Source organism: Sorex araneus, chromosome X, assembly GCF_027595985.1.
Source record: "Sorex araneus isolate mSorAra2 chromosome X, mSorAra2.pri, whole genome shotgun sequence".
Taxonomy (NCBI): domain Eukaryota; kingdom Metazoa; phylum Chordata; class Mammalia; order Eulipotyphla; family Soricidae; genus Sorex; species Sorex araneus.
In genome coordinates, this window is record NC_073313.1 from 371,493,938 (window position 1) to 371,520,690 (window position 26,753).

At 53.6% G+C, this 26,753-nt stretch overlaps 1 protein-coding gene across 4 annotated transcripts in view; it reads right to left on the minus strand.

Annotated features, from left to right (window-relative positions):
• Positions 1-9,649: 9,649 nt before the first annotated feature.
• SOS1 (SOS Ras/Rac guanine nucleotide exchange factor 1) overlaps positions 9,650-26,753 on the minus strand; it is a 109,849-nt gene continuing 92,745 nt past the window's right edge. For 3 of the 4 annotated variants that reach the window (XM_055120154.1, XM_055120152.1, XM_055120150.1), the window contains 6 exons: positions 20,762-20,934; positions 20,285-20,401; positions 17,895-18,159; positions 13,030-13,074; positions 11,432-11,550; positions 9,650-10,765 (listed from right to left, as the gene is read on the minus strand). In XM_055120154.1, the coding sequence (XP_054976129.1) occupies positions 10,286-10,765; positions 11,432-11,550; positions 13,030-13,074; positions 17,895-18,159; positions 20,285-20,401; positions 20,762-20,934 (1,199 nt within the window). In that variant the 3' untranslated portion in view covers positions 9,650-10,285. The remainder of the gene's footprint in view (positions 10,766-11,431; positions 11,551-13,029; positions 13,075-17,894; positions 18,160-20,284; positions 20,402-20,761; positions 20,935-26,753) is intronic. The other variant, XM_055120151.1, reaches the window with a different exon arrangement.

The following is a 26,753-nucleotide window of genomic DNA, read 5'->3' on the forward strand; positions in this document are numbered from 1 at the left end:
CTCCTTTGAAAATGAAAACAAGCAAAGGCAAGAGTTTGTAACGTAACTCCCAAGTTAGCGAGGTGAGGGGTGTTGGCGGGACAGTAAACCCCATCCTAATTCAGGCATGGACTTTGGTCACTTGCAGAGGAGATACTGGGGTTAAGTCAAAAACAGTATTTCACGAATTTCCTGAGCTTTTATTCCCCTAGTACAAATATCTTACACGGACACACAGTGATCACAATTGTCCACATAAAATATTGGAAAAATACTTTCTTATGTTCAGTGCAAATTTTAGTTATGTGTATTCTTAGCTGTGAAATTCAGGGGAAGTAAAACCCCAGATCTAGCGGCAACTGTTTTACAAATGCAAAGCAATTTGGATAGCTGAAAATATCTGAAAACTATTCAAACCAAATCAATCTGTACTTTATCTGTGTGCTGAGATTTTAGGTCCAGTGGATCAGAATACAGGGAAAAAACTAATGAAAACCCCTCAATGGATCCTTCACCCACCACCCAAGATTTCTTCAGAAACCGACTTGCTCTTGCAAATGACCTTGACCAAGGAACAGCTGTGTAAAGCATAAAGTGGTGTTGCCAAGTGGTCTGATGAGGCTAAAAAGCTTGCGTTACCCATGTAGGAATCCTATCTACCTAGATGTACAAATCCCGAGGAAAGTTCATAGAAATATTTCCTATGAAAGTAAGTCGGCACACAAGACCTTGAAGATGTGAAGCTTGGTCTGTGGTGGGGCGCTGACTTTTGAACCGCAACACTCGGGAAAAGGGAATGAAGACCCTTCACAGCACTATAGCAAAACGATGGAGGAAAATAAACATTTATAAGAACAAAAACTTCCACCTTGAAATCATTGCCCCGGTGTGGGACGCGCGTGCCTGGGCTGATTGCGGCTGCAGCCTTTTGCTCCTTTGTTCTTCCCACGCTCTTGGACTCAGACACGCCCCGTTAGCGGCTGCTTCTCCCTCCACGTGTCTCTCCCAAAGCCCCAACAAACGGTTTTCTTTTCTTTTTCTTTTTGCCACACCTGGTAATGCTCAGGATTACTCCTGGCTCGGCCTTCAGGAATTCCTCCTGGTGGTGCTCTGGGGACTTTACGGGGTGCCGGGGATTAAATCTGGGTCCGCTGCATGCCAGGCCAGCGCCCTGCCCGCTGGGCCATCCCACCAGTCCCCCCAAAGCAAACGATCAGATAACAGAATCCAGTCTCCCGCCCCAGTCTGAGTGGTGGAGACTCATGGAGTGTTGACTCATGATGCAGAAAGTGCGTTGCTGACTCCCAGGCAGGAAGAGAGCCAGAGACCTGCACTTCCCTCGCTGAATGGTCCAGAGGCAGCGCGGAGAACAGTGCTCTCTGGAAACCGCAGGCCAACATAGCGTACCTGCTGCGGGGTGTGTGGGGGGGATCGGACACATCTGGGCAGAGTCCAGAGTGGCCCGAGTGTTCTGGGTTTGCAGTTCACTCGTGAGACTCCGTAAGGCGCCTTCCTGGAAAGGCGGACGGAGGCACCCAGGTGGTTGCTCAGGTGGCCGAAGCCCAGACCTGTGCCCGGGACTCCTGCAGTGCCCGCCTGTGTGTGCCAGGGCAAGTTGCTAAGGAACCAGACTGACAGCTCTGTGAGGGGTACAGCTTGCCTGGGTATTTTGGAGGTAAACTGTCTAGCATCAGCGTCTGCAGTAGGTCCCAGATGCCAGTCCTAATGGAAAAACATCAGGTTCCAACTTTGGTCCTGGGCAGTTCCCTGTGATGGACTTGGGGTCTCTGGGTCCAGGTCACGCAAAATCTTGGCGTGCAAATTGGCTTCCCCAGAGGCTGGTCCTCCAGCTGCTCGGGTTCCCGATCGCATTCACTCATCCGGTGACTAATCAGGTCCTCCCTCCCTCAACAGTAAATTTCTAAAAATACTTAAGGTCACTCCAAGCTTCAGAGTTTCCAGTATTTCGGAGTTAGAGCTGAGCTTTTATCTTCTGAAATTAACTCCCTTTGATGTTAATAGGTTGATCTCTTGTCAGGTCAAAGACGTTTAAGGTGGGGTGGAGGGTGGGCAGTGCCTGAAAGCAGCGCCGGACTGGCTGGGCGTGGGGAGTCAAACAGATGTCACTGCTGTCACAAATGCAGAAAACCAGAAATTCCCTCTCCACTCCGTAGTGTGGGTCATAAGGAAGATGATCCCTGGGAATGCGCAAGGATGTCTCACACCTCCCAGTTTTCACCTGGCCCTGGGAAGCTTTGATTTTACATTGTAGCACCACTCAGTGGCTATATCATAGTTACATTGTAGTACCTTAGGAGCTACATTATAGTTATACTGTAGCAACCTCTCAGTGGCTACATCACAGGGTACTCTAGCCTCTCAGCTGCTACATTATAGCTATATTGTAGCACCCTCAGTCAATACATTATAGTTATACTGTAGCACCTTCTTAGCTGCTACATTGTAGTTGTATTGTAGCCCCCTCAGCTGCCACACTGCATCTATACTGTAGCCCCTCTCAGTTGCTACATTGTAGTTATATTGTAGCACCCTCTCAGCTGCTACATTGTAGTTATATTGTAGCACCCTCTCACCTGCTACATTGCAGCTATATTGTGGCCCCTCTCAGCTGCTACATTTTAGTTATACAGTAGTATCCTCTCAGTTGCTATGTTGTCCCTACATAAGAAGCGCCCTTTTAGTTCCTGTGGGTCCTAGAATCAGCTGCTCTTCCCTGGGCCCCAGCTTCTGGTATCTGGGGTTCCCTGCTCCTTTCCCAGAAGCCCAACCCTCTCATGCCCTGCTCCCCAGCCTCTCTCTCTCTCTCTCTCTCTCTCTCTCTCTCTCTCTCTCCCCTTCCCCCTCCCTCTCCGTCTCTCCCTCTTTCATTCTTCCCCCTCCCCTCACACACACATCCCGGCTGTGCCTGTCTGCCACTGAGCCAGGCTCTGTAGACCCTGAGCATGATCAGGCGTCTTGTCTTTCTCACAGGGATGCGAGTCTCTCTTTCCCTCTCTGCCTCTAGCTGGCACCCAGCAGTGCTCCCTGAGTGAGGGGTGCCAAGAATCCTGGGGGCCCCAGCAGCCGGCAGAGGCTACTGCCATGACAGAGAGCTGCAGGGGGCCATGTTCTCCCTCTGCCTTTTTACTTTTTAAAAGAAAAAGTCCCAATCACAAAGGAAATAAAATAATTATTTACAGACACAGCGGAGGGCACCATGCCCGCCCTCCCCCCAGCACATCTTTGTCTCCATGACAAAGTAAGGGCCAGGGCAGGAGGGAAAGTGTGGAGAAGCCACTTGGGAGACAGACACGGCCCGTGTTGTGAGGGGAGAGAAGATATGAGAGCCCCCCGCCCCCATGAAGTGGCGATATTTTGGTTTTGGGCCACACCTGACGGTGCTAAGGGCTCACTCCTGGTGGTCTTGGGGACCATGTGGGGTGCTGGGGATGACACCCAGGTCGGCCTGCACAAGGCAAGTGCTCGCGCCGCCGTCCTGTCATTCAGGCGCCTGGAGTGGCTGTTTTAGAGGCGCTGGCGGGGGCGGGGCAGAAGGGGGAGAGCCAGGCTGTGTGCGTCCACTCTCCAGGGGCAGCGGGCTGCATGGGACAGGCTCACTGACCTGAGCCTCAGGGAGCCCCGGGCCTCACAGTGAGGGACCAGTAAGAAAGCAGGTTCTGAGGTGCAGCCCCGGGCCTTCCTCTGGAGTGTCGGGGAGGTGCTTGGGGCTAAGTGTGCGCAGCTGTTTCTCGGGACAGAGGCCGGCTCTGCTCACCGGGACAGCACCCAGAGGGGCCGGGGTGGGGGGTGGCCAGCTGTGCCCACACACACAGGCGGGGGCTCAGGGCAGGAGCAGCCTGGGACTCTCAGCTGCGCCCGGTGAGTCTCACAGGTGGGGGGGGGGGAAGGGAAGGAGGGGATGGTTTCAAGCAGGAAACAGGTTTAAAAAAAGGTCGAGAAAGTGGATAACAGCGTTTATCTTTTATATTTTCAGGGTCCACACCTGGTGGTGCTCAGGGCTCACTCCCGGCAGGCTCAGGGGGCCCTGTGGGGTGCCGGGGATCGGCATGTGCAAGGCAGGCGCCCTGCCCGTTGTACTATCACTGTGGCCCCCGCCGCCACATAATTAAGGGGAAACAAGTCAATGTACAGCATTGGGCCTGAGTTTTATTTTTTATGCATTATAGTTTGTTTTTTCAATTACTTAAAAATGTAAATGTCATTCCTAGGCCTTTGAAAAAATTTTTAAAAATTGAATCACAGTGAGATACACATTACAAAGGTGCTCATGATTGCGTTTCAGTCCTACAATGTTTGGACACCCCTTCCATCTCCGTTGCCCACCACCAAAGCCCCCAGTTTCCCTGCCCCCTCCCCCCGCCTACCTCTATGGCAGGCCCCTCTCTGGGCCCAAGCTCTAATAAAAGAGAACATAGAGAGTCTAGGCAGAGCTTAATATGATCCTTTGGGATGTTGTCATCCAAGATAGCCACTGCTTTTGTGTCTAAACCAAATAACCTGTTTCCAAACGGTCATTCCCAAGAGCCGGGTGCGTGATCTTGTGTGTCATCTAAACTCATTTATCTAGAAGTTTCTCGCTTCTTGTCTCAGACTGATGCATGGATATGGGCTGTCCTTAGAGGAAAGTGGGTCTGTGTCTGTCTCCCTCATGCTGGCTGCGTGTTTGCGAGCACGCTGGAACCTGCTGGGAAAGTGGGGTCGTGAGTGTCCCGCTTACCCAGAGTGCACGTGGCACCAGCAGCTGAGACAGACCCCAGCGCACCTTCTCCTGTGTGCGCGTCAGGCTGTCCTGTCACTGGGTTCCGCCCAGGACCCCTCTCCCCATATTTACACGAAAGAAATCTTCCCTGCTCTAGCCGAGCCTCAGACCTCGGTGCTACTAGGAAAGTGAGAGACAGTCGTGGCCCCTCTCCCACCCTCTGTGTCCCTTTCTTTGTCCCCTCCGAATGGCCGGCTGTAGTCTGTCCTGAACGCTCCCTTCTCGAGCCCCTTGGCTGTGCTCCTGGTCCCCTGTCCCTGGCAGCTGGTCCCTCTGGGTTGTTTGCTGGCTCTCAGCTCTGGGCTGCTGGGTTACCTGTCCTGTCTGTATTGACTTCATGGGTGACCGGATCTCGCCTGTGGCTCTGTTATGTCTTGGGGTTGGGGATGTCTCTCCACGGACATGGTGTTTGGTCCCCCAGCACCAGGAAGTGAAAATAAATCCCTTTATCCAGAGAGATACCTCGCCGGCAAATCAAGAGTCCTGCATGGTTAGAGCAGCTGATGAGGCTGGTTGGGGACCTGCTTGTCCCCGAAGCCCCCTTTGCTTCTGCAGCCTCAGTGGCCCCCGAGCCCCTGGTGAGATCTAGCTGAAAAAGCAGATCACTGGGCTAAAATTCAAAAGAAGGGGCCCTGGCTCAAGTGGCTGGGGGGCACAAGGTCCCGAGTCCTGTGGCTCCTGGGCTGCCCGGGGGAGCCCTCACCCCTGCCTCAGCCGCAGCCCTGCAGGCGCCGTCCTGGTAGAGCAGAAACCAACACAGCCTTAACCGCAAGCTTGGGTTTGACGAGTTTCAGTCGTAACATTCTCTGGTAGCAATTAAACAGGCTCTGTGAGGTATTCGGATCTCACAGTGCTTGAAAACAGGTCAGACAAGTCAATGACAGCAGGGGTGTGCGTAGGGCTCACGAATGAATTTCAGGGTTTCTTGAAACCTGGACATGACAGGAATCAAAACTGAGTTAATGCAGGGGCTGGAGCAATAGCACAGCGGGGAGGGCATTTGCCTTGCATGCGGCCGACCCGGGTTCTATTCCCAGCATCCCATATGGTCCCCTGAGCACTACCAGGGGTAATTCCTGAGTGCAGAGCCAGGAGTAACGCATCGGGTGTGACCCAAAAAGCAAAAACAAACAAAAAACAAACTGAGTTAATGGGCCCAACCACTGATTGCCACGTGAAGCTGGTCCAGCCACCTCCTAGCCTCACTTTTTCAGAAAGAACATGGATTTTCTAAGGATTCTGCTTCAGCTCAACTGGCTCCCAGGTGCCATTCCTTATGGCGTGCACCTGGGAATCGCCTCCTTTCCTGCCACGCCTCCGGAGAACTGCTTCCGAGCAGGCTGGCACGTTCCCATGGATCTCGGCAGAATGCTGCCTCCGGGTACTGGGGTATCTTCAGATCCTCGATGGCATCCAAATGCCTCGGCCCTGACCGTGTGACCCAGGCATAACTAAAGGACTGATTTCCAAGGCCTCCCACGACTACAATCCTAAGACTTGCCGTAGAAGGAAATACGGGAACTTCCTTTATAAGAACTTGAGATGGGAACTAGTGCCTCCAGAGAATCTCCAGAGATCATGGTAAGGGGCAAAATATTCATCGTATGAGCTGACTATGAATTACTAAGAACATCCAGGTATTACCAGTTCCAGTGCCATGCAGACAAGATGATCACTTTGAGCCATGAGTCCACTTTCTCCAGCATACCAGCATGTTGTCAATCTAATTTTTTTTCTTTTTGGGTCACACCCAGCGATGCTCAGGGGTTATTCCTGGCTCTGTACTCAGGAATTACTCCTGGTGGTGCTTCGGGGACCGTATGGGATGCCGGGGATTGAACCAGGGTTGGCCGTGTGCAAGGCAAATACCCTCCCCGCTATACTGTCACTCCCGGCCCTGTCAATTCTTGACCTACCCCTCAAAACTGATCTTTAAAATAAATATGTGCCAAAACAATAACACTTGTGAGCTACATAAGTCATTTCCTTCCTTTTCCTTCCTTCCTTCCTTCCTTCCTTCCTTCCTTCCTTCCTTCCTTCCTTCCTTCCTTCCTTCCTTCCTTCCTCCCTTCCTTCCTTGTCTAAGTAATGTCAGAAAAATAACAGCAGTGATTTTCACATTCACACCTGGCAATGTCTAGGGGTTACTCCTGGCTCTGTGCTCAGATATTACTCCTGGCAGTGCTCGGGGGATCGTATGGGGTGCTGGGGATTGAGGCTGGGTCAGCCTCACGCAAGGCAAGTGCTCTGTACTATCCTCCAGCCCATCAGTTAACCTAATATTAACCTTATGATGCTCAATTTGCTGGTAAATATTTATGTGCTATACAACGGGATGGACACTTGTACAACATCCACACAATATAGATTAAAGTAGCAAGAGGGGGCCGGAGAGACATTATACAAATCGGGTGAAGCATGTGCCTTGCATACAGCTGACCTGGGGTCGATCCCAGCATCCTACATGATCCCTCGAACCACCAGCTGGCAATGCTGGGTGTGACTCAAAAACTAAAATAGTAAGTGAACCTATCTGTAGCAGCAGAATCTGTAGAACCAAGAAATGAATGGTGATTTTCTAAATCTGGAGAGGAAGGAAAGACTTTCATTATGGACCTTCAAGAGCTAGGACACCTTCCCGCAGCTGACATCTATTTTGCAGAGCCGCTTAAAGCTCTGAATATACGCTATCATAAAAGGGAAATGATGAGGATTGTGGCCCAAGAAAGCACAACTTGAGAATTAAGACATGATCATAGATATCGATTTTTGATTTATGGGGAAAAGAAGGCATTGAGTCTTTGGAAGCGTCACAGAGCCTCCAGCTCAAATAGTTCCGTCCCCAGAGGCCTCTGTTGGTCAGATCATCAGCTCGGCACACGCGTCCACGCAAATCACAATACACGTTCCAGTGTGGATCACAGTAACGTAGTAACCACATAACTTGATACCCAGTGGACTTGAATTAAGCAATTTTCTACTTTGCTTATTTCCTGATCATTTTAGTTTTAAAATACAGGACTCATTTTTATTTTTGAAATACAGGACTCTGTGAAGGACAAGAGTGAAACGTATACTTAACAGTTCCTTCTTTAAAAAGTGCTTCCACATGAAGCGCCTCTTCCTACTATACACGTCGGTCAGTCCATTTACACAAATTAATCCTTGGAATCTTTCTTCCTGTCGTGAGCCAGAGATACATGGCGTAGGACGTTCCCCTCGCAGTGCTCCCTTTGGCGCTGTGCTTTAGGAAATCCTGCCGCCGTGATTTTGTCCCCCAGCGTCCCGAGTTCGGCAGCTCAGTGGTGACGCATTCATCTTCCTGGCCACTTCTTGTCCCCCAGTAAGCATGTTTGAAATACTCCAAGACTGATTTGCCAGCACGAGTGTGACGGCAGCATGGGCACCCACTTACCCACTGAAACCGTCCTCGGCAGTTAAACCTTGCTCTGCCCAAACGGCTTTCCCACGACACAGTGGCCTCTTAGGACCACCAGCGTAGAACAATGGTTCCCTTGGGGGGAGGGGCACTGAAGCTGCTCCGCTTCCTCTCACCAGGAGGACTGCGGGGGACAGGGACTGGCCAGAGTGCCACGGGGGCCCCGGGACTTTCCCAGGCTCCCGTTGGGAGTGCCGGGAGCCGTGGCAGCCGACGTGGCAGCGAGGGGCAGCTGCAGGGACAGGGCGGCTGGCGTCGTGGCTCGGGGACGTGTGTGCTGGTCGCCGGCTCAGCTGGACACCTCAGACAGGAGTGGGTCTGAAATTGCTTTTGGAGATCTCTAAAGAAATCTTTAGAAATGGCAGCTTTCATCTATTTATTTATTTATTTATTTTTTTGCTTTTTGGGTCACACCCAGCGATGCTCAGGGCTTACTCCTGGCTCTGCACTCAGGAATTACTCCTGGCAGTGCTTGGGGGACCATATGGGATGCTGGGGATCGAACCCGGGTCGGCCGCGTGCAAGGCAAACGCCCTACCCTCTGTGCTATCGCTCCGGCCCCTCATTTAATTTTTTAAATTTCCTTTTCTACTTTGGCTACTGGGCCACACCTGGCTGTGCTCAGGGCTCACTCCTGGCCTTGGACTTAGGGACCGTAGGGGGTGGTGGGTCGGCCACGTGCAAGGCGAGCGCCCCCTGCCCTGCTCCAGCCCCAAAAGATGACTTTAGAAAGGGCAAAATGCCTACCAAATGGAAGTGGTTGTATAGGTATTTTAAAAAACTTCGACGCTAGCAAATACGGCTCTGCTAGGAGGGCTGCTTGCTGACGGTGGAGCCGAGACTTTGTCCTCAAAAGGGGGTTCCGTACTACAGGCGACTGTGAGCGCCCCGTGAACACCAGGCGAGCAGAGGGCACGAGGGTGCTCACGCCATCAGGACGCAGCCTCAGGGATGTCTCACGGCCCGCAGAGCCGGTGCCTCGCAACTCCCAAGACACGTGTGAGCACACGTGGGCGGGGGGAACAAAGCTGCTCTGACAAGCCGCGTGCATTTCACTGCGGTCACAGCATCTGTCGGTTACTCCCAGGCTTAGTGTGTAAACTGTTGTATGGTCTTAATGGAGCCGGTGCTCCTTTTACGAGTAGTTCTGGCAGAACTAGACTCAGGTAAGGTAGAAAGTTTGATATAAACTTTAAACAAACTGTGTATGTTGCTCAGGAAAGGAGGAGACTTGTATAAAGTCCTGCTTGAAAGAGGCCCACCCGACCCCGGCCCAGCCTCCCCCCACTGACACTGTGCCTTTGCACGTCCCCTGCAGGGCTACATCCACCCGCCGGTCACAGGGCAGCCCACAGCTCCACCTTCACGCTCAGAGCTCGTGTGGGTTTCAGTGGAAAGAAACGAGAACCAACCTCTTTGTCCATATAATAATTTAATATATGACAGCCAAACAAAGTATCTGTATCTTTATTCAATTAAATTAAAAGACCTGCCAATTATATTATTGAACATTCACTATATACACGTGACCAGGGCCCGCCCCCGGGAACACGAGTCGTCGGGAGCCCGGGCGGGGGCTGCGTCTCCCCCGTGCGCTGAGCACAGCCGCGCCGTGGCGAGGGGGCCGGTAAACTCTCGTGGGGGCCGGGGCGCGATAGCCTCGCACGGGTGACCAGTCCAGAACGGGAGTCGTCTGCCCGACAGCTGCCGTCCCAGAGTCCTCCCGTGTCGGTGCCCGAGTTCCCCCGAAGCCACCACCACCGCGTCTCGCCCGTGCCGAGGGTGGGGGAATGGTCCTAAGACGGGGTCATTATTCTTAAAAACAAAAACAAAAGTACCTCTTTGGTGAAGCCCGGCGCCCGCCCGCCTCCTCAGCCCGCGCGGTCGCTACGAAAACCCTCTCGGGAGGGAGGGCCGGGCGGGGGCAGGCGCCGCCCCGCCCCGTCGGAGATCTCTTCTTACAAAGTGCATGAGAGTCTGAGTTACAAAAACCGTCGTCACGGGGCCCGAGTCCCGTCCCTCGGCCACGAGACGCCCGGAGAGGCCTGTGGTCAGCTGTCCGGCCCCCCGGGTCCGGCTGGCGGGAGTCAGGAGGAGTGGGCGTTCTCCAGCAGTGGGGGGCCGTCCCTGTGCACGGAGGGGTGCGTGTGCTCCCTTTTGTAAGTTTTTGGCGGGAGTTTGGGGATGAGCTGCGAAGTGCTTTGCCTCGGGGGCACGGGCGGCCCGGGGGCGGGGTGCGGGGCCGCCCCGGAGGCGGGGGGCGAGGGCAGCTGTCTCCGGGGGCCGTGCGGGGACGGCGGCGCGAAGGGGGACGGGCTGTTGGGGAAGAAGGCGTTGCCGTGGTCGCTCTTCTTGCCCAGCGGCGGGGGCTGCAGGTGGAGCGGGGAGCTGGAGAAGACGTCGGGGGTCCGCACGGGCTCTCGCGGCGGCACCAGCGGGGGGCTGGGGCTGTCGGGGGGCTCCGAGACGGACGTGCGCTCCGACAGCGAGTAGCGCGGGGAGTAGGCCTTCGACGTGGGCTGCCGCGGCGGGATGGCGGGCGGGTTGTCCAGGTGCCTGGACATCATCTGCACGGGGAGAGACGGGCGCACGTTAGCGCGGGCGCGGGGTGGGTGTGCGAGCAGGTGGCATCTGCGGACGGTGCTCCCCGACGCCTTGGTAGCATCAGGGACCCGGGCCTGAGGTCTCAAAGGGGCCGGCTGCTAACGCATTAAACAAATATTTTTCTCGATTATTTTACTCTGGTTATTTTTCTCGAAGTTGGTTTGGTCGTGCTTGATCCAACATAGGATCATTTTGATCTAAGCTGCCGGTTTTCAGTGTTAACATCACAGGGACATTGCGGGAGGCTTTGCGTGCCCGGAGAGGCCCCTGGCCCGCCGCCCAGGAGTGAGTCGGGACAAGGGGAGAGACGAGCCCCCGTGAGCCTTCAGGGCCTCTCCCGCCGCGGGAAGCCCACCGAGGCACGGAGGGAGCAGACGGGGCCCTGAGTGTGGGCCGAGCAGCCCACTCCCGCCCTCCAGGCCGGGCACGCAGTCCTGGCACTGCCCTCAGCACCCCGACTGCAGACCACAGCTGCTTCCCCACAGCTGGGATTAACGAAGGTTTTGGAAACATCCCCCCGCCCCGAGAAAGACCCCCACTCTCAGAAGCAAAGCCTCGCCCCCCGTGCAGCGAGCGCCTGCCCCCTGCCCCGCGCCGGGCAGACCCCGGTAACCGGGTTTCTGCTCTACCTTAGATGGCGACGACTCCGCCGGCGCCGATTCTGGCCGTCTCCGCGGAGGAACGGGAGGGGGTACAGACGCGCCGTCAGAGCCCCTCGAGAGGCTGATAGATGACACGGACGCAGACCCTGTGGGAGCCACAGTCTCAATGTGCAAAGCTCAGAAACGGCCTTTCACTCACTAGCCCTGAAACGGTTTAGCTGGAAACGGCTTGTATTTATTAAAAGAAACAGACCAAGTATAAAAGCAGTTCAACAAGCTAGAATTCCCTTTATTAGAGCAAAGTGCAGAAAGAAGCATGCAGAATTTTCAGGGGAAAAAAAAAGCTGCCAAAGACACGGTTATTTTGCTTCTTGAACAAAATAACCACCCACTGTCAATCTATTAGAATTTCAAATTTGGGTCTGAATCTCAGATTACTGGAAGAGAGAAAATATTAGAAACCTTGGAGCACTGATTTCTGTTAAACTTTCCTGATGGGCTCATTAATCGTCCCCTCCTCCCCCAAGATTCACTGAGACTTTCCCAGCGCCCACTGGGAGCCCTTCAGAGGGTCTCGGATCAGGCCGGATCCTCGGCGGTTCTCAGGGGGTCCCGGGGAGAGGTGCCCCTCGGAGGCTGGCAGGCCCATGGCACTCGGCACCCACAGCCCGGCCAGGGGCAGACCCACTGGCGGTGCCCGAGGCAGCTCACGGAGACACGAGCGTCCGGGGAGCCCTGTTTAAATGCACCGGCAGCGAGGTGAGTCAGACTTCCAACTGGAACCGATCTTAGACACGAACGGTAGTAATTCTACTTTGAAAGTCATTCAGAAAATTGAGAGCTAGTTTACAAAAATGATTAAAATTATCTGAGTATCTGAACTAACTTGAATCATTCAAAATCATACTTGGCAGGTTCTTTTTTTTTCTTTGATCGTTGCTTTATTTTGTCAGTTAAACGATGTAACAAGTAGAACTTTTTTTAAGAGTGCTCTGTGTTCTTACAGTATTTAAATGATCAATATTTTGATCACCTACCATTTTTTCTTAAGAAATGCCATACGTTAATGTAGCTTATATCTTCTAATGTTTACATTTTGAAATCATTTGTATGAAAAGGCAAAGAAATGACCTATTTAAAATTATTAAATAAAATTGTTAGTTTATGTTAAAATGAATAGCAGGTATCAACAATGAAATTTATTTTGCTTGAGTGACGACTACTTAGGCCACGTTACTTGAGTTAACGAGACTTCTAAAGCCAAACAAGTGCTCTCTGCCTCCGGGCGCTCTGTTCCCTGCAGATGCGTGCTGTGACTCCGACAGGAGGCCTGTGCACCCCGTTACACGCATGCTTGTGTTAAAGTTGGTCATGAAATTTGTTTAGAACTTTGGGGAAAAAAAAAAAGAAATGGTTAAGTGTGAAAGCCACCCGTTTACTGTTCTTGTAAAAGAGAAAAAAGGTTCTACAAAATAGCGGGGGAGTCTCTAGAGGGAAGCCGATCACCCAGCCGGTAGCGAGAGGCCGGGCGGACGCTGCAAGCAAGCGGGCCCAGCGCGGCCGAGCTCAGCGGGCGCCCAGGCTGCCCCAGCAAAGCGAGGGAGGCTCAAAGCAGAGATACTGACGTGGGCCGTGGGGCGGGGCCACCTGGATAAAGACCGCATCGCTGCCTGTGGAAGGAAACAAGGAAAAGGAGATTTTTTTTTCTCTTCCATCAATCTATTCAACTCATCTGTAAGATTTATGATAGAAAATGCTACTTTTGTCTTCTAGTTCTAAACCATGACATACGGTCTTTATCAAGAAGCTCAATACTGCTCTGAGGAAAATAAAGAATTAAACTGAGTGAATATATTGGGAATTTTGAAACTCCTTTTAGACCCCCGACCTGATGACATGAATGAATGACACGAGACGCAGTCACGGACTGTCCCTGAGCGATCCCACGTCACGGGGAGACGTAAATGCCAGGCATTAAACGCTAGTTTTGCAATCTCAAAACTGTAAGTAGCGAATCGGGAAATAAAAGAGAAATTCTCATTATACTCCCTGTGAGGGCATTCCCGGGACGTGTATCCTCACCACAGGACACGGCTCTGGGGAGGACTGCACTGACAACAGCGTTTCCCTCCTACATCCTTCCTTTCCTGTCTGCGTCACGCCTGGTGCTCAGGTCAGGACTGACCTGCTGGGGCTTGGGGACGACACGGGGGGGGGGGGGGGGCCCGGGGCGCAGGGGCCAGCCGGGCAGCAGTGTGCGAGGCGAGTGTGCTCCCCACGGTGCTATTTCTTCGGCCCCAGCCCTTCTATATTCTTTTTCACTTTTGTTTTTCGGGTCACACCTCGTGATGCTCAGGGGTTGCTCCTGGCTCTGCACTCAGGAATCACTCCTGGCAGTGCTCGGGGGACCTTATTGGATGCTGGGAATCGAACCCGGGTGCAAGGCTTTAAAATGAGCTTTAAAAATGTCAAACATTTGGTGCTTAGCTCTTGCCCAGGAAGTTACACATAAATTTAGAATACCTAATCTTAATAATGTTGAAGGAAAAAATGAAAATCGAGGCAATCCCCAAGCCGAAGGCCAGTGGGGCAGGTGAGCGGCTCGCCACGGGCGCCCCGGCCCCCGGCCCCACGCTGGCCCTGAGCAGAGCTTGGCGGGAAGCCCTGGGCGCTGCAGGGGCACGCGGGGGCTAGCGGCTCTGGGCGCTCCCAGGCGGAGCAGCTCTGCCCTGTCTTGGCGCACGTGGACGGATCGGTCGGGCCTCGGCCACGCTCCCACCCCCGCCCCTGGCCTGGCGTTTGGGCCGTGTATGCGAATCATCCGGATCCTTAGTTACAACCGCTGTGTTCCCAGTGCCCGTCAGAGGGAGGGAACGTCACACCCACGCTCACCTGCAGAGGTTCCTATTCTGAGTCGGGGGCTGCCCTGGCTGTGCGGGGGACCCGACGGGGTGGCCCCGTGACAGCAACCCGGGGATCCCCAGCGCCCCGGCCAAGACTCCCATCTGGCTGCCATGCAGACAGGCCCAGTTCAACAGTTTATGCCTTTATTTCCTCCCCACAGGCTCTGATACGTATTTGGATCGGGGCACTAAGGGTAGCGGTTTAGCTCACTCTTATCAGGAAACGAAAATAGTTTTGATGAACTTCAGGTGTGAAACAAAGGCGCCTCGAGGCCACGACCCCTGGCGTCTGGCGTCCGCAGGGCACAGGGGCTGAGGGACGACCCAGCTCTAGTGTTTGTCCACTTTTGCAATTTTCCAATTTTCCACTTTTTTGGAGACTACACCGGCAAGGCTCAGAGGTTCCTCCTGGCTCTGTGCTCAGGAGTCACCGTGGCGGGGCTCAGGCCATCAGGAGGCGGGGTGGAACGTGGGCTGGCTGCGTGCAGGGCCGGCGCCCCCTGCCGTACTCTCTCTTGCCCCCTTTTCCAAGTTTTTAGAAAACTAGGTGAGTAAGCTCCCCACCCGCCCGAGCGTGGCTGCTCCCGAGAGGAACGACGGGACCCCAGAGCCCCCGGCGGCCGCAGCAACAGGACTCCTGCTACGCCCAGCACACGGCTCGCGCCGCACAGCTCAGTGCGTCCCTTTATTTTTTTTTGGCTTTTTTTGGTCACACCCGGCGATGCTCAGAGGTCACTCCTGGCTCTGCACTGAGAAATCACTCCTGGCGGTGCTTGGGGGGCCCTATGGGATGCTGGGAATCGAACCCGGGTCAGCTGTGTGCAAGCAAACGCCCTCCCCGCTGTGCTGTCGCTCCGGCTCTTGATCTAGTGTCTTGGTTTCACTGCCTGGGAAACACGATTCAGATTTTTTACGGCTGCGTTTGTCCTGGCGCCGGCAGGCTCGGGGCCTACTGCTGGCCTGTGCTCCGAGACCATTCCTGGCAGGGCTGGGGGCTGTCTGGGGCCCCCGGGATGGAGCCTGGGTTGGTCGCGTGCAGGGCAAGTGACCTTCCCCTGTACTACCCCTCCCGCCTGTAATAACACACCGGAAATTCTTGTCAGGTACCAAACACACCCAATGATGATGACTTAGCAGCGAGATCCACTGAGCTTAGGAAGCGGAATGAGTGTGTCAGCTGCAAATGCCAGATGAAAGGCCACCGGCTCTCCCGGCACTGACCATCAGAAGCTCTGGCGCCAAAGTGCAATGCCAGGATGTGTGCCAGGGCCGAAACGCTGCTTTTCTTTCATTACTTAATTTAGGGGGCTAGCAAAGTGAGGAGAACAAATGGTGATTTTCAAAAGCCTGGTGTTTCTATCAAAAATAGAATAGCTTTGGGGCTGGAGCGATAGCACATTGGGTAGGCGTTTGCCTTGCACGCGGCCGATCCGGGTTCAATCCCTGGCATCCCATAAGGTCCCCTGAGCACTGCCAGGAGTAATTCCTGAGTGCAGAACCAGGAGTAATCCCGGGGGCATCGCCAGGTGTGACCCAAAAAGCAAAAAAAAAGAAAACCACCAAAAACAACAACAACAGCTTTCTATTTAACAATACTTCATAATCCCCAGGTGTCAGAGTAAACCCAAAATAATAGCCCCCCCCTTTTAAAAAAATAATGTGAGAAGGTAACGCGCTGGGTAATTACAGAAGTATGTACTAAGCAGAAATAAATGGGATCCTGGGTCAAATCTCATACGCCTCCAAAGAGAATTTTAAAACAATTCTCTGATTTGGTATAAATCTTAAAAATCTAGTTTGACCTTTCAGCATCAATGCTGAAAACCACAATGCCCAAAAGGGGAGAGACGGGAAGGAGAGGGGAGGGGGGGAGGGGAGGGGAGGGGAGAGGAGAGGGAGGAGAGGAAAAGGGAAGGACAGCGCCTGCCGCACAGGCAGGGACCTGGTGCGGGCTGGGTGGGGACTCTGCATGACTGAAACCTCATCACCAACAGCCCTGAAAGGCTCCGTCTCACAGAGACTCAGCTAACAAGTCTGGTCTGAGTCCCAGGGGCACAGACAAATATTATGTTCTCTAAGATCAGAAAGCTCACTTGCACCCTAGGGTGACGAGCCGGCCTGCCCCGGTGCAGGGGCCCCATCTGCGCAGCCCTCTCTGCCCAGTTGGGGCGGGGGGCGGGGGGGCGCCTGGGCTGCTCTGCACAAGGCTGGCGGTGACAGACTCGGGATGGGACTAAGGAACCAACGTGTGTTCTTAGTATGGCTTTAAAGCTCAACCCGAATTTGGTCATAAAATACGGAAGCGCACGACGCAGATGTAAGTGGCGTCCTCTTGAAAGGACTCGGGCTGGACATGCGGCTTAGTTTGGCAGCCACTAGCCCCACATGCTTAGTAAGCATTTAAATACGGCCAATCTCTATCGAGACAGAATCTCAATCAAAATGCACACTGGATTTTTGAGAGTTTTTTTTTTCTTTTTGGGTCACACCCGGTGATGCTCAGGGGTTACTCCTGCCTCTGCACTCAGGAATTACTCCTGGCAGTGCTCAGGGGACCAGATGGGATGCTGGGAATCGAACCTGGGTCGGTCGCGTGCAAGGCAAACGCCCTCCCCGCTGTGCTATTGCTCCAGCCCCAGATTCTGGAGATTTTAAAACAAAATAGAGAATGTAAAACAGTACATCTACTGTTGATTTTATGCTCAAGTATCCACGTATAATGGACTAAATAAAGCATGACAAACTTTCACCTCATTCTTTTTGCTTCCTCGGGGGGACGCAGCCGGCAGTGCTCGGGCTCGGGGCGGGAGAGGCCTGGCGCACTGTCCCTGGGTCCCGGTGGCTCTACGGCACTCGAGGTCACACTGAATTTCCAGTGGACAACACGAGGCCAGAGACCAGCAAGGCCGGGCAGCCGAGTGGTCAGGAGACTGTGGGGTTCCTCAGGGAGGCGCCTCCTCTCCGCATCTGCTGCGTCCGGGAGGTCAGAGGAGCACTTGGTGACTGTCTTGGGCCACAGCGGGGGCTCACCCCCGGCCCTTTGCTTGGCATCACTGAGGGCCCTGAGGACTACAGGGGATGCTGGGGGTCGAACCCAGGCCAGGAGTGTGCAAGGTAAGCCCCTGCCCCTGCACTATCACTCTGGCCTTCAGTGACTCCCCCCTCCCCCTTAAAAGGCCAACAAGTGAATTTGGGGACCTTGGGTGAGAAAGGGCTAAGCAGGAATTTTAATGTGGTGGTTGCGAAATTCTACAGTAAGTGGGCGAGGAGGGAAGGCGGTGCTCCACGTGGCAGGAGCACGTCGAGCCAGGGCTGACACCCCCTGCCGCATGGAGCCACCTTCGTTCTCCCGGGTACGAAGGAGGGCGTCTCGCACTCACTACTGCAAAGCAGTGACCCAGAGTCTCTCCACGGGGCCTTTCCGTGGAGAAGGACCGGGCTGAAGGAGAACGGTGCGAACAGACTGTCTCAAATCCGTGGCAACTGTGCTGTGGGTGAGTTCTGAAAAGCCAGAAGTGGCAGATTCCCGGACTCTCGTCTCCGTCACCCCAGCGGGGCCCCCCAGCGCCTAAAACGCCGGCACCTACTTGAGTGGAACGGGCTCGAGTGCTCCGAGTCAAACACGCTGCAGACGTCGGTGGCGCTGGAGGCCCCGGAGGCGGGCGGGGGCGTGAGCGGCGTGCGGGGGGAGTTGGGGGCGGACGCGGTGCTCTCCGCCTCGTTCTCGTGGATGCGGCTGTAGCTGATCTTCCGGGGCTCCTGCTGCAGAGGCGTCGGGTGTCGCATGGTCCCTGGTCTCGGGTTCGACGGACGGACACCGGGAGATTTTAGGGGATAGCTGTATTTCTTAGCCTGCAGACATGTGGAAAGGAACACGCGGCTTACAACACGGTCACGGCCAGGGTCGCCCACCCCTCGGGCCCGGGAGCCACAACCCCGGAGAAGCTGCAGGGTGAGCGAGGGCAGAGTCTGAGTGAGTCGTGGCTGGTGACGCAGACGGGGATCGCGGCTCTGGCGCTGCACAGGGACGCCGCCGGGCCCACGTGCAAGGCAGGTGCCGCCCCTGAGACACCCAGATGTGGGCGTGCCTGTCTCTGAATGACTGGGCTCTGGCCCTTAGGAAAACCCAACACACACAGTGTATCTCTCTAGCTCCGTCTCTCTGCCCACCCCCCCTGCTTTCACAGAAGATTCTGCTGAATTTCACTGGCTGGGAAAGCCCGCACCACCACCGCCCTGCAAGCATCTCACCACTCCGTAAACAGGACAGGGTCACGTTAAGCCCTTTACGAAGGAATCAAACTACCTAAGAGTTTTTAATCTGTGTGTGTTGTTTTGCGGAATTTCTCACAGCGACACCAGGGTTCACTGACGCCGAACTCGGACGGGTTCCAATTTGCTGTTTCTTTTTTTCTTTGCTTTTTGGGTCACACCCGGCAATGCACAGGGGTTACTCCTGCCTCTGCACTCAGGAATTACCCCTGGCGGTGCTCAGGGGACCATATGGGATGCTGGGAATCAAACCCGGGTCGGCCGCATGCAAGGCAAACGCCCTCCCCGCTGTGCTAGGGCTCCAGCCCCTCCAATCTGCTGTTTCTAACCATCTTTCCTTCCTGTGTTCCTTGCCCTGCTCTCTGCTTGGGCCTCATACTAGGTGTCTACTGTGGGCCTCTGAGCCCTCACTCTAGCCCTGAAGATCCATCTTTTAAGAAAACATTTTGTCTATTTTTTAAAAATTAATTTTTATGAAAACATCATGATTTACAAAGTCACTCAAAATACAGTTGTTTTTGGCATTTTAATGTTCTGACGCTGTAAGTGTGACCTTCGCTCCACCCATGTTTCCGGTCTCCCTCCCCGCCCCAAGCTGCCCCCCCAACCCGGGCACAAAACAGATTTACTCTTTATTGCTTATTCCAACAGAAACTTAAAAAACGGCAAATAGAATGATCAGAAAAGAAGTCAGTAAAAGCCACTCTGTGATTGCCACGTGACTTTAACCTATGAACATAAGGAAATTAAAACCAGTTAGTACAATAAAATGCCTATTCTCATTTACGTTAAGTTTTCAACTCTGGAACCTAAAAATATATTGCATTAAATCTTATTTTGTACTTGGATCTCATTATGGTAATCATCTGATAGGTAAGACATGGTTATTACCATAATGAGAAGTTTTAGGCTTTTTTCCTTGTTTGTTCAAGAAATTCATGTTGAACCTGAGATTTATCCCGGCTGCCTGCAGCTGTGTTTTGCTCACTTCTTGTTTCTGTTTGTTTCTGGGCCACCCAGCAGGGCTCGGGGCTTACTTCTGGCTCTGCACTCACTCCTGGTGGTGTCCGGGGGGCCGTCTGGCCCTCCCCCCCGGGGACAGAGAGCGCGTGGCCGTGTGCGAGGCAGCGCCCTCCCCCCAGCTCCCCGGCCCTTCTTGAATTTCCTTCTTCTTGCTTTTACTCGAGTCCTTATATTAGCTTATATTCGGACCAGCGAAGTGACAATAACTATACCTCACTGTCAATAATATGAAACAATGGAGATAGTTTCCCCAAAGAATCTGTAGCCAAATTTGGTGTATTTATAATGAATAATTCATGGTTAAAAATTCCAGTAAGTTATTATTTAAAGTACTAAGTATGTATCAGTGTAAGTAAATGAGAATGACTATTCAAATTTCCTACCTTTAAATCTTGAGTAACATTTTTGTCAAAAAATAAAAAGATACAAGCTCGATTTCTTTTATTTGTTATATCAGGATTCAGAATATTATTTGAGTTCACTGACTAATGGAACCAGGCGGGCTGCTTGATTTTATAAATCATCGGCGTATTTATTAAGTATTCCCTTATGCTTTTATCACATTATGAATGCCTTTGCCTGAAACCAGCCCATGTAGCACATATGGGAGCACTACCAATAACAGATGAAGACCACAAAAATATATAAGCGAAAAAGAAATATAGATTATACGGACACTTACAAATCGTGGAGGAGGCTTAGCGTTTCGTGGTTCTATTTCTAGGGATTTGTTGAAAAGGTAATCAGTAAATTCTTTTTCCATGCTACTTCCCATTGGATTCAAGTTTTCAAAGAACCTCTAAATGCAGAGAAAAAAACATTAATATAAAATAATTCAACTAGACATTAATGAAAATTTAAGAAAACATTTACTTTAAGAAAGCTACTGAGTTTATGCTTTATTTTACTTTTTTTTTTTTTGCTTTTTGGGTCACACCCAGCAATGCTCAGGGGTTACTCATGGCTCTGCACTCAGGAATTACTCCTGGCAGTGCTTGGGGGACCATACGGGATGCTGGGGATCGAACCCAGTTCGGCCGCGTGCAAAGCAAACGCCCTACCCGCTGTGCTATCACTCCGGCCCTTATTTTACTTTTTCTCCGTGAGGAAACAAGTGTTTTCAACCAGGTGACTTATCAATCCGGGGAACGGGACGCACCTTCATGTCCGCCTCCACGCGCAGGCAGTAGGGCTGGTTCTGGTACTGCTGGATCTCGCCCGTGATCTCGGCCACTTTCCTCCGCTTGCTGAAGTTGATGAGCTCCTTCCCGTGCCTCTTCAGCACCTCGGGGTTGCCTTCTTCTGTCTTCAAGATGTTAGTGAGATAAATTCCTGGAGGACACAGAGGCGTTATTTCTCAGGAAGGGAAGAGCCCGCCGCACCCCTGCTCTCTGGAAAGCCGAGTAGAGGCAGATTTTTTAAAAAACAAGTAACAACTTACTCTGTTACAGACAGGTTTTATAAATATCTCCCTCCCCCAGAAGAACAGAATCAATACTTTTTTTTTTTTTCTTTTTGGGTCACACCTGGCGATGCACAGGGGTTACTCCTGGCTCATGCACTCAGGAATCACTCCTGGCGGTGCTCAGGGGACCATATGGGATGCTGGGAATCGAACCTGGGTTGACCGCATGCAAGGCAAATGCCCTCCCCGCTATACTGTCACTCCCAGCCCTGTCAATTCCCTACCCGCTGTGCTATCGCTCCAGCCCCAAGAATCAATACATTTATTTTAATTCAGGAGGAATAAGCCATTCCGTATCTCCCTCAAGTGTATGTATTCTGATCTTGTCAGTTTTGTTAAACAATTTTAGAAATAATTTGTCACTTTAGAGGATATTTTTGGCAAAAGGGGAAATGTTCAGTTCACATTTTCTCTTTGCTTATTTCTAAGCCCCTTCTAAGGGGCCGTAAAGATCTGTATTCTGAAGCAAGCCTGGATGGGCTCGGCTCGTGGGAGTCTGCAAACTGACCCAGCACAGGAGTTCCCGCAGCCTGGGGTAGGACTGAAACCCTTCCACCACCAGCGGGAGCCGGAGCCGGGCTCTGGGTGCCCCTCCCCGAGCCCCAGCTCCGTCCGCTCCGGCCGTTCCTCCCGCGTCCTAGGGGTCTGACGGGCCTCGTATCTGTGCGCCTGCTGCTTCTGGCTCGGACAGTGAGGCTGACGGGCCGCTGCTGCAGGAGTGGGTGCCTTTAGGTACAGGACTAGGAGTGTGTGTCCAAAGCAAATGAATCACTTCATGAGCTACGGTCGGAACTGCAGTCCTCTTGCTGCTATTTTGCTTTTTTTGCAACACACCCGGCGATGCACAGGGGTTACTTCCTGGCTCTGCACTCAGGAATCACTCCTGGGAGTAACTGCCCAGAGACCAGACGGGGTACTGGGAGTGGCACCCGGGCTGGCCGCGTGCGAGGCAAACGCCCTACTCTGTGCTATCGCTCAGCCCCCTCTTGTTGCTGTTCTCGTCCTGGTCTGTTACGCTTCTGCCTTTCCCCCCCCGAAGTACTGCGAGATCTTTTGGGGAAGGAGAGTCCTGTGAGAACCAGAGTGGAGCCACAGGCGGGGGCGAGTCCGCTGCGCGCCGAGGGGCACGGGGCTGGCCTGGCCCCAGCAGCGGGAGAGCAGGATGGAGGCGCCTGGTTTGTCACAGGCAGAGCAAGGGGAGCATCACGGAGGAGGGGACGGGCGCCAGGCCTGTGGGCAGCGGGTGCAGGGCCCGTCTCCGGGCGCGGGGTGGAAGCAGCGTGGCAGGCGTGCGGAGGGGCAGCAGCGGTCTGTCGCGGCCCTTCTCCCTCCGCAGTGCCGGGGGATGGGCGAGACGAGGCGTGGGGGCCTCAGCAGGAACCAGAGCTGTGGTGCAGACTTACTCAAAACCCCTTTCTGGTCACATCTGCTGGCCCGAGACGCGCAGGGTTAGGCCTGCCGCTCCCGGCGTTTCTCAGCCCGCAGCGTCCCGACTCAGCATCTGCCCCAGGAGCAGCCCTCTGGCCCTGCTGCTCATCAGTTACAGCCGGGGGTTTCTCCCCACCAGCCCTGAGCCGCAGTGTCTGACACGCAGGGTCACTGAAAATAGGCACATTCAATGATAAACTAGCTTCCCAGGCTGGTCTCAAGTGAACAGCTCAGCGGGGAGACTGCGTGGGCACAGCCAGGGAGCAGGCCGTGAAGACCTACTCTGGAAGGGTTACTCTGGAAGGGCTACTCTGGAAAAGTTACTCTGGAAGGGCTACTCTGGAAGGGTTACTCTGGAAGGGCTACTCTGGAAAAGTTACTCTGGAAGGGCTACTCTGGAAGGGTTACTCTGGAAGGGCTACTCTGGAAGGGTTACTCTGGAAGGGCTACTCTGGAAAAGTTACTCTGGAAGGGCTACTCTGGAAGGGTTACTCTGGAAGGGCTACTCTGGAAAAGTTACTCTGGAAGGGCTACTCTGGAAGGGTTACTCTGGAAGGGCTACTCTGGAAGGGTTACTCTGGAAGGGCTACTCTGGAAAAGTTACTCTGGAAGGGTTACTCTGGAAGGGTTACTCTGGAAGGGCTACTCTGGAAGGGCTACTCTGGAAGGGTTACTCTGGAAGGGCTACTCTGGAAAAGTTACTTTGGGTTACTCTGGAAAGGCTACTCTGGAAAAGTTACTCTGGAAGGGTTACTCAGGAAGGGCTACTCTGGAAGGGCTACTCTGGAAGGGTTACTCTGGAAGGGTTACTCTGGAAGGGCTACTCTGGAAGGGCTACTCTGGAAAAGTTACTCTGGGTTACTCTGGAAAGGCTACTCTGGAAAAGTTACTCTGGAAGGGTTACTCAGGAAGGGCTACTCTGGAAGGGTTACCCTGGAAGGGTTACTCTGGAAGGGCTACTCTGGAAAAGTTACTCTGGAAGGGCTACTCTGGAAGGGTTACTTTGGAAGGGCTACTCTGGAAGGGCTAAACTGGAAGGGTTACTCTGGAAGGGTTACTCTGGAAGGGCTACTCTGGAAAAGTTACTCTGGAAGGGTTACTCTAGAAGGGCTACTCTGGAAGGGTTACTCTGGAAAGGCTACTCTGGAAAAGTTACTCTGGAAGGGTTACTCTGGAAGGGTTACTCTGGAAGGGCTACTCTGGAAGGGTTACTCTGGAAGGGCTACTCTGGAAGGGTTACTCTGGGAAGGTTACTCTGAAAGGGTTACTCTGGAAGGATTACTTTGGAAGGGTTACTCTGGAAGGATTACTCTGGATTACTCTGGTTGTCCGGTGAAGCCAGCCAGGTTAGGAATAAGACCAGAGCAGGGGCTGAGTGGCAGCGCAGCAGGTAGGGCGCTTGCCTTGCACACAGCTGACCTGTGTTCGAACCCTGGCACCCCATGCCCATGGGAGCAATCCCTGAGCACCGCTGAATGTGGTCTTAAAAACAAAGACTTGGGGCTGGAGCAATAGCACAGCAGGTAGGGCGTTTGCCTTGCACGCAGCCGACCCGGGTCCGATTCCCAGCATCCCATATGGTCCCCCGAGCCCCGCCAGGAGTAACCCTTGTGCATCACCGGGTGTGACCCAAAAACCAAAACCAAAACCAAAAACAAAAACAAAGACTTGAGCAGAAAGATCCTCAGCACGACCCAGGCCTTGGTGAGGGATAAGGGCTTACTTGGGGTCTGTGGGTGGCAGGGAGCGCGTGCGCACTGGAGGGAGAGTCCCGAGGATGCTGACCTAGCCGGGGTGGGGGGAGCACAGTGCGAGTACCTGAAGGACGCGGTATGTCTCCTCGTAGCATTACGGGAGGGCACAGAGTGAAATTTGGAAATCACCGACTACAAATGAGCGGTTCGCTAAATCGGAGAAGTGCTACAGCTAAGAAAAAAAAAGTTTAAGCATTTTCAACTTAGATACAAATTTTTTGGTTGCCCCCAGCAGTGCCTGGAGGCTGCTTCTGGTGGTGGGTGAGGCTGGGGTGGGCTCCATGAGTGCTGAGAGAGATCCAGAGACAGCAGAGGTGAGGGCCTGACACACAGCGCACCCTGACTTGGTCCCTGAGCACCGCCAGGAGCGACTCCTACGCACACAGCCAGGAGCAAGCCTGAGCACCGCTGAGACGGCTCACGCCCCCTCCCTGCCCTGAAAGAACCAACCTGGGCTCCCGCCTGCAGGACATGTGCTCTACCCCTTTGAACCAGCTCCCCAGCGCCAGGTACACTTTGAAAATTAAAAATATAGCATAAAAATATAGTATGGACTTAAAGCGTAGTACATGTTTAAATTAAAAGATATACACGTATATACAGGTATATATGTATGTATGTCTATGACCAGACCTGCGTATTAAGCAGCTTGTTTCGTGTTCTTTTAGACACTTTACTCTGGAGGGAGAGGGAAAGCAGTGCCTCAGACATGAATAATGAAGGCGAGGTGTCACCATTTTGCTGATTCTCCCCCTCGTTTTCCCAGGAATCAGAGGCGGCTGGGTCCCGTGTTCTCACCATGTCTGTCCACGCTTCAGTGCACACCTTTCTGCATTACAGGGGTGTGTCGGCTACTAACGCCGCGGTCAACTGTGGCTCTTTCAAGTGTACTTGGGCCAGCGCTGTATTTTATGCATTTTCAACAACTAGCCTGGCCGTGCCCCGAGGGGTCCACACGCCCGAGTGAACCCGCAGTCCGCCGAGCACAGGCGTGAAGGTCCTCAGGGGCGAGGGAGGGGAGGCCCCTGCGGCCTGTCCGTACGTGTCGGTCTGCCCGCTGTCAGCAGGACACCTGACTGGGGGAAACCAGCGTCACACGAGACTGGCTTGACCCGTGCTTGCTGAACGGCGCAGTGCCAGGGGGAGACTTGAGTGAATATTCTGGCATTTTCTTTCGTGCAATGACCCTCCCACTTCTGCCAGCTGCCAGTGTGGACCCATATGTGTGTGTGTATGTGTGTGCGTGTGAGCACTGGTCCCCTTCGCCTGGGGGCAGTGGGGGTCCCGGGAATGCCCCTCCAGGAGCAGAGGTGCAGTGGCCAGATCGACTCGTGGGAGGAGGGTGTGGGCAGCCTGGGCCTGTCCCTTACACCGGGAGCACTGGAATGGAGTCAGGCCCCGAACTGCAGGCGGAGATGCTCGTCCCTAGGGTCTGAGAAGGGCAGCAGGGCCGCGTGAGCTTGCCGGGGGCAGGGCGCCCGGGCAGCACGTGGGACACCATGACTGGCAGTGCTGTGTGACCCGACTTGTTCTTTCTCACGCGTTCTCCCTTCTGAGGCCACACGTGCGCAGGGAACACTCCTGGGGGCGCTCGGGGACCATCAAGCCCCCGACACTTAGAAGGTACTTGGGTAACTGCCGAGACACGCGGGGAAGGACCCGAAGCCACTGACACAGCCCAGGCTCCTGTGTGAACTGGTGTCAGTCACCACACTTGAAAGTAAATGCGTAGGGGCTGGAGCAATAGCACAGCGGGGAGGGCGTTTGCCTTGCATGCGGCCGACCTGGGTTCGATTCCAGCATCCCATATGGTCCCCTGAGCACCGCCAGGGGTAATTCCTGAGTGCAGAGCCAGAGTAACCCCTGTGCATCACTGGGTGTGACCCAAGAAGAAAAAAAAAGTAAATGCGTAGCTCCTAACGCTTTATCAGGGAGAAAACATAACATGAAAAGAGTCAACTTAGTCAACAGAATGTTCCAACTGTATTTCTGGGAATTACCCCCATCCCTACAAAGTATGAAAGTTCAGTAGGAAAAACAAAGACAAAATTTGGTAAAGATAAAAGGTGAAAAGAAATATTGAAAAACATTTTCAAACAGTATAAAGCAGGGTTTTTAGTTCTGGTCTTACAATGGTCTCCCCCCCACCCCTTTTTGGGTCACACCTGGCGATGCTCAGGGGTTACTCCTGGCTCTGCGCTCAGGTATTACTCCTGGCAGTGCTCGGGGGACCCTATGGGATGCTGGGAATCGAACCCGGGTCGGCCGCGTGCAAGGCAAACGCCCTCCCCGCTGGGCTATGACTCCAGCCCTTAAAATGATCTTTCAGATTTTGTCACTGCTTTTGCCCTCCTGAGTGGTGTTCCGGAAGCCGCGTGGGCCGTGCGGTGCTCGGGACGGCCGCAGGGACGTGGCCCCCGACTGCTGCAGCCCCCCCCCCCCTCGGCTACAGTGAGGCAAGGCGTGTGGTCTGGCCGATAAACTCTCTCCCTGGCCCCAGCCTC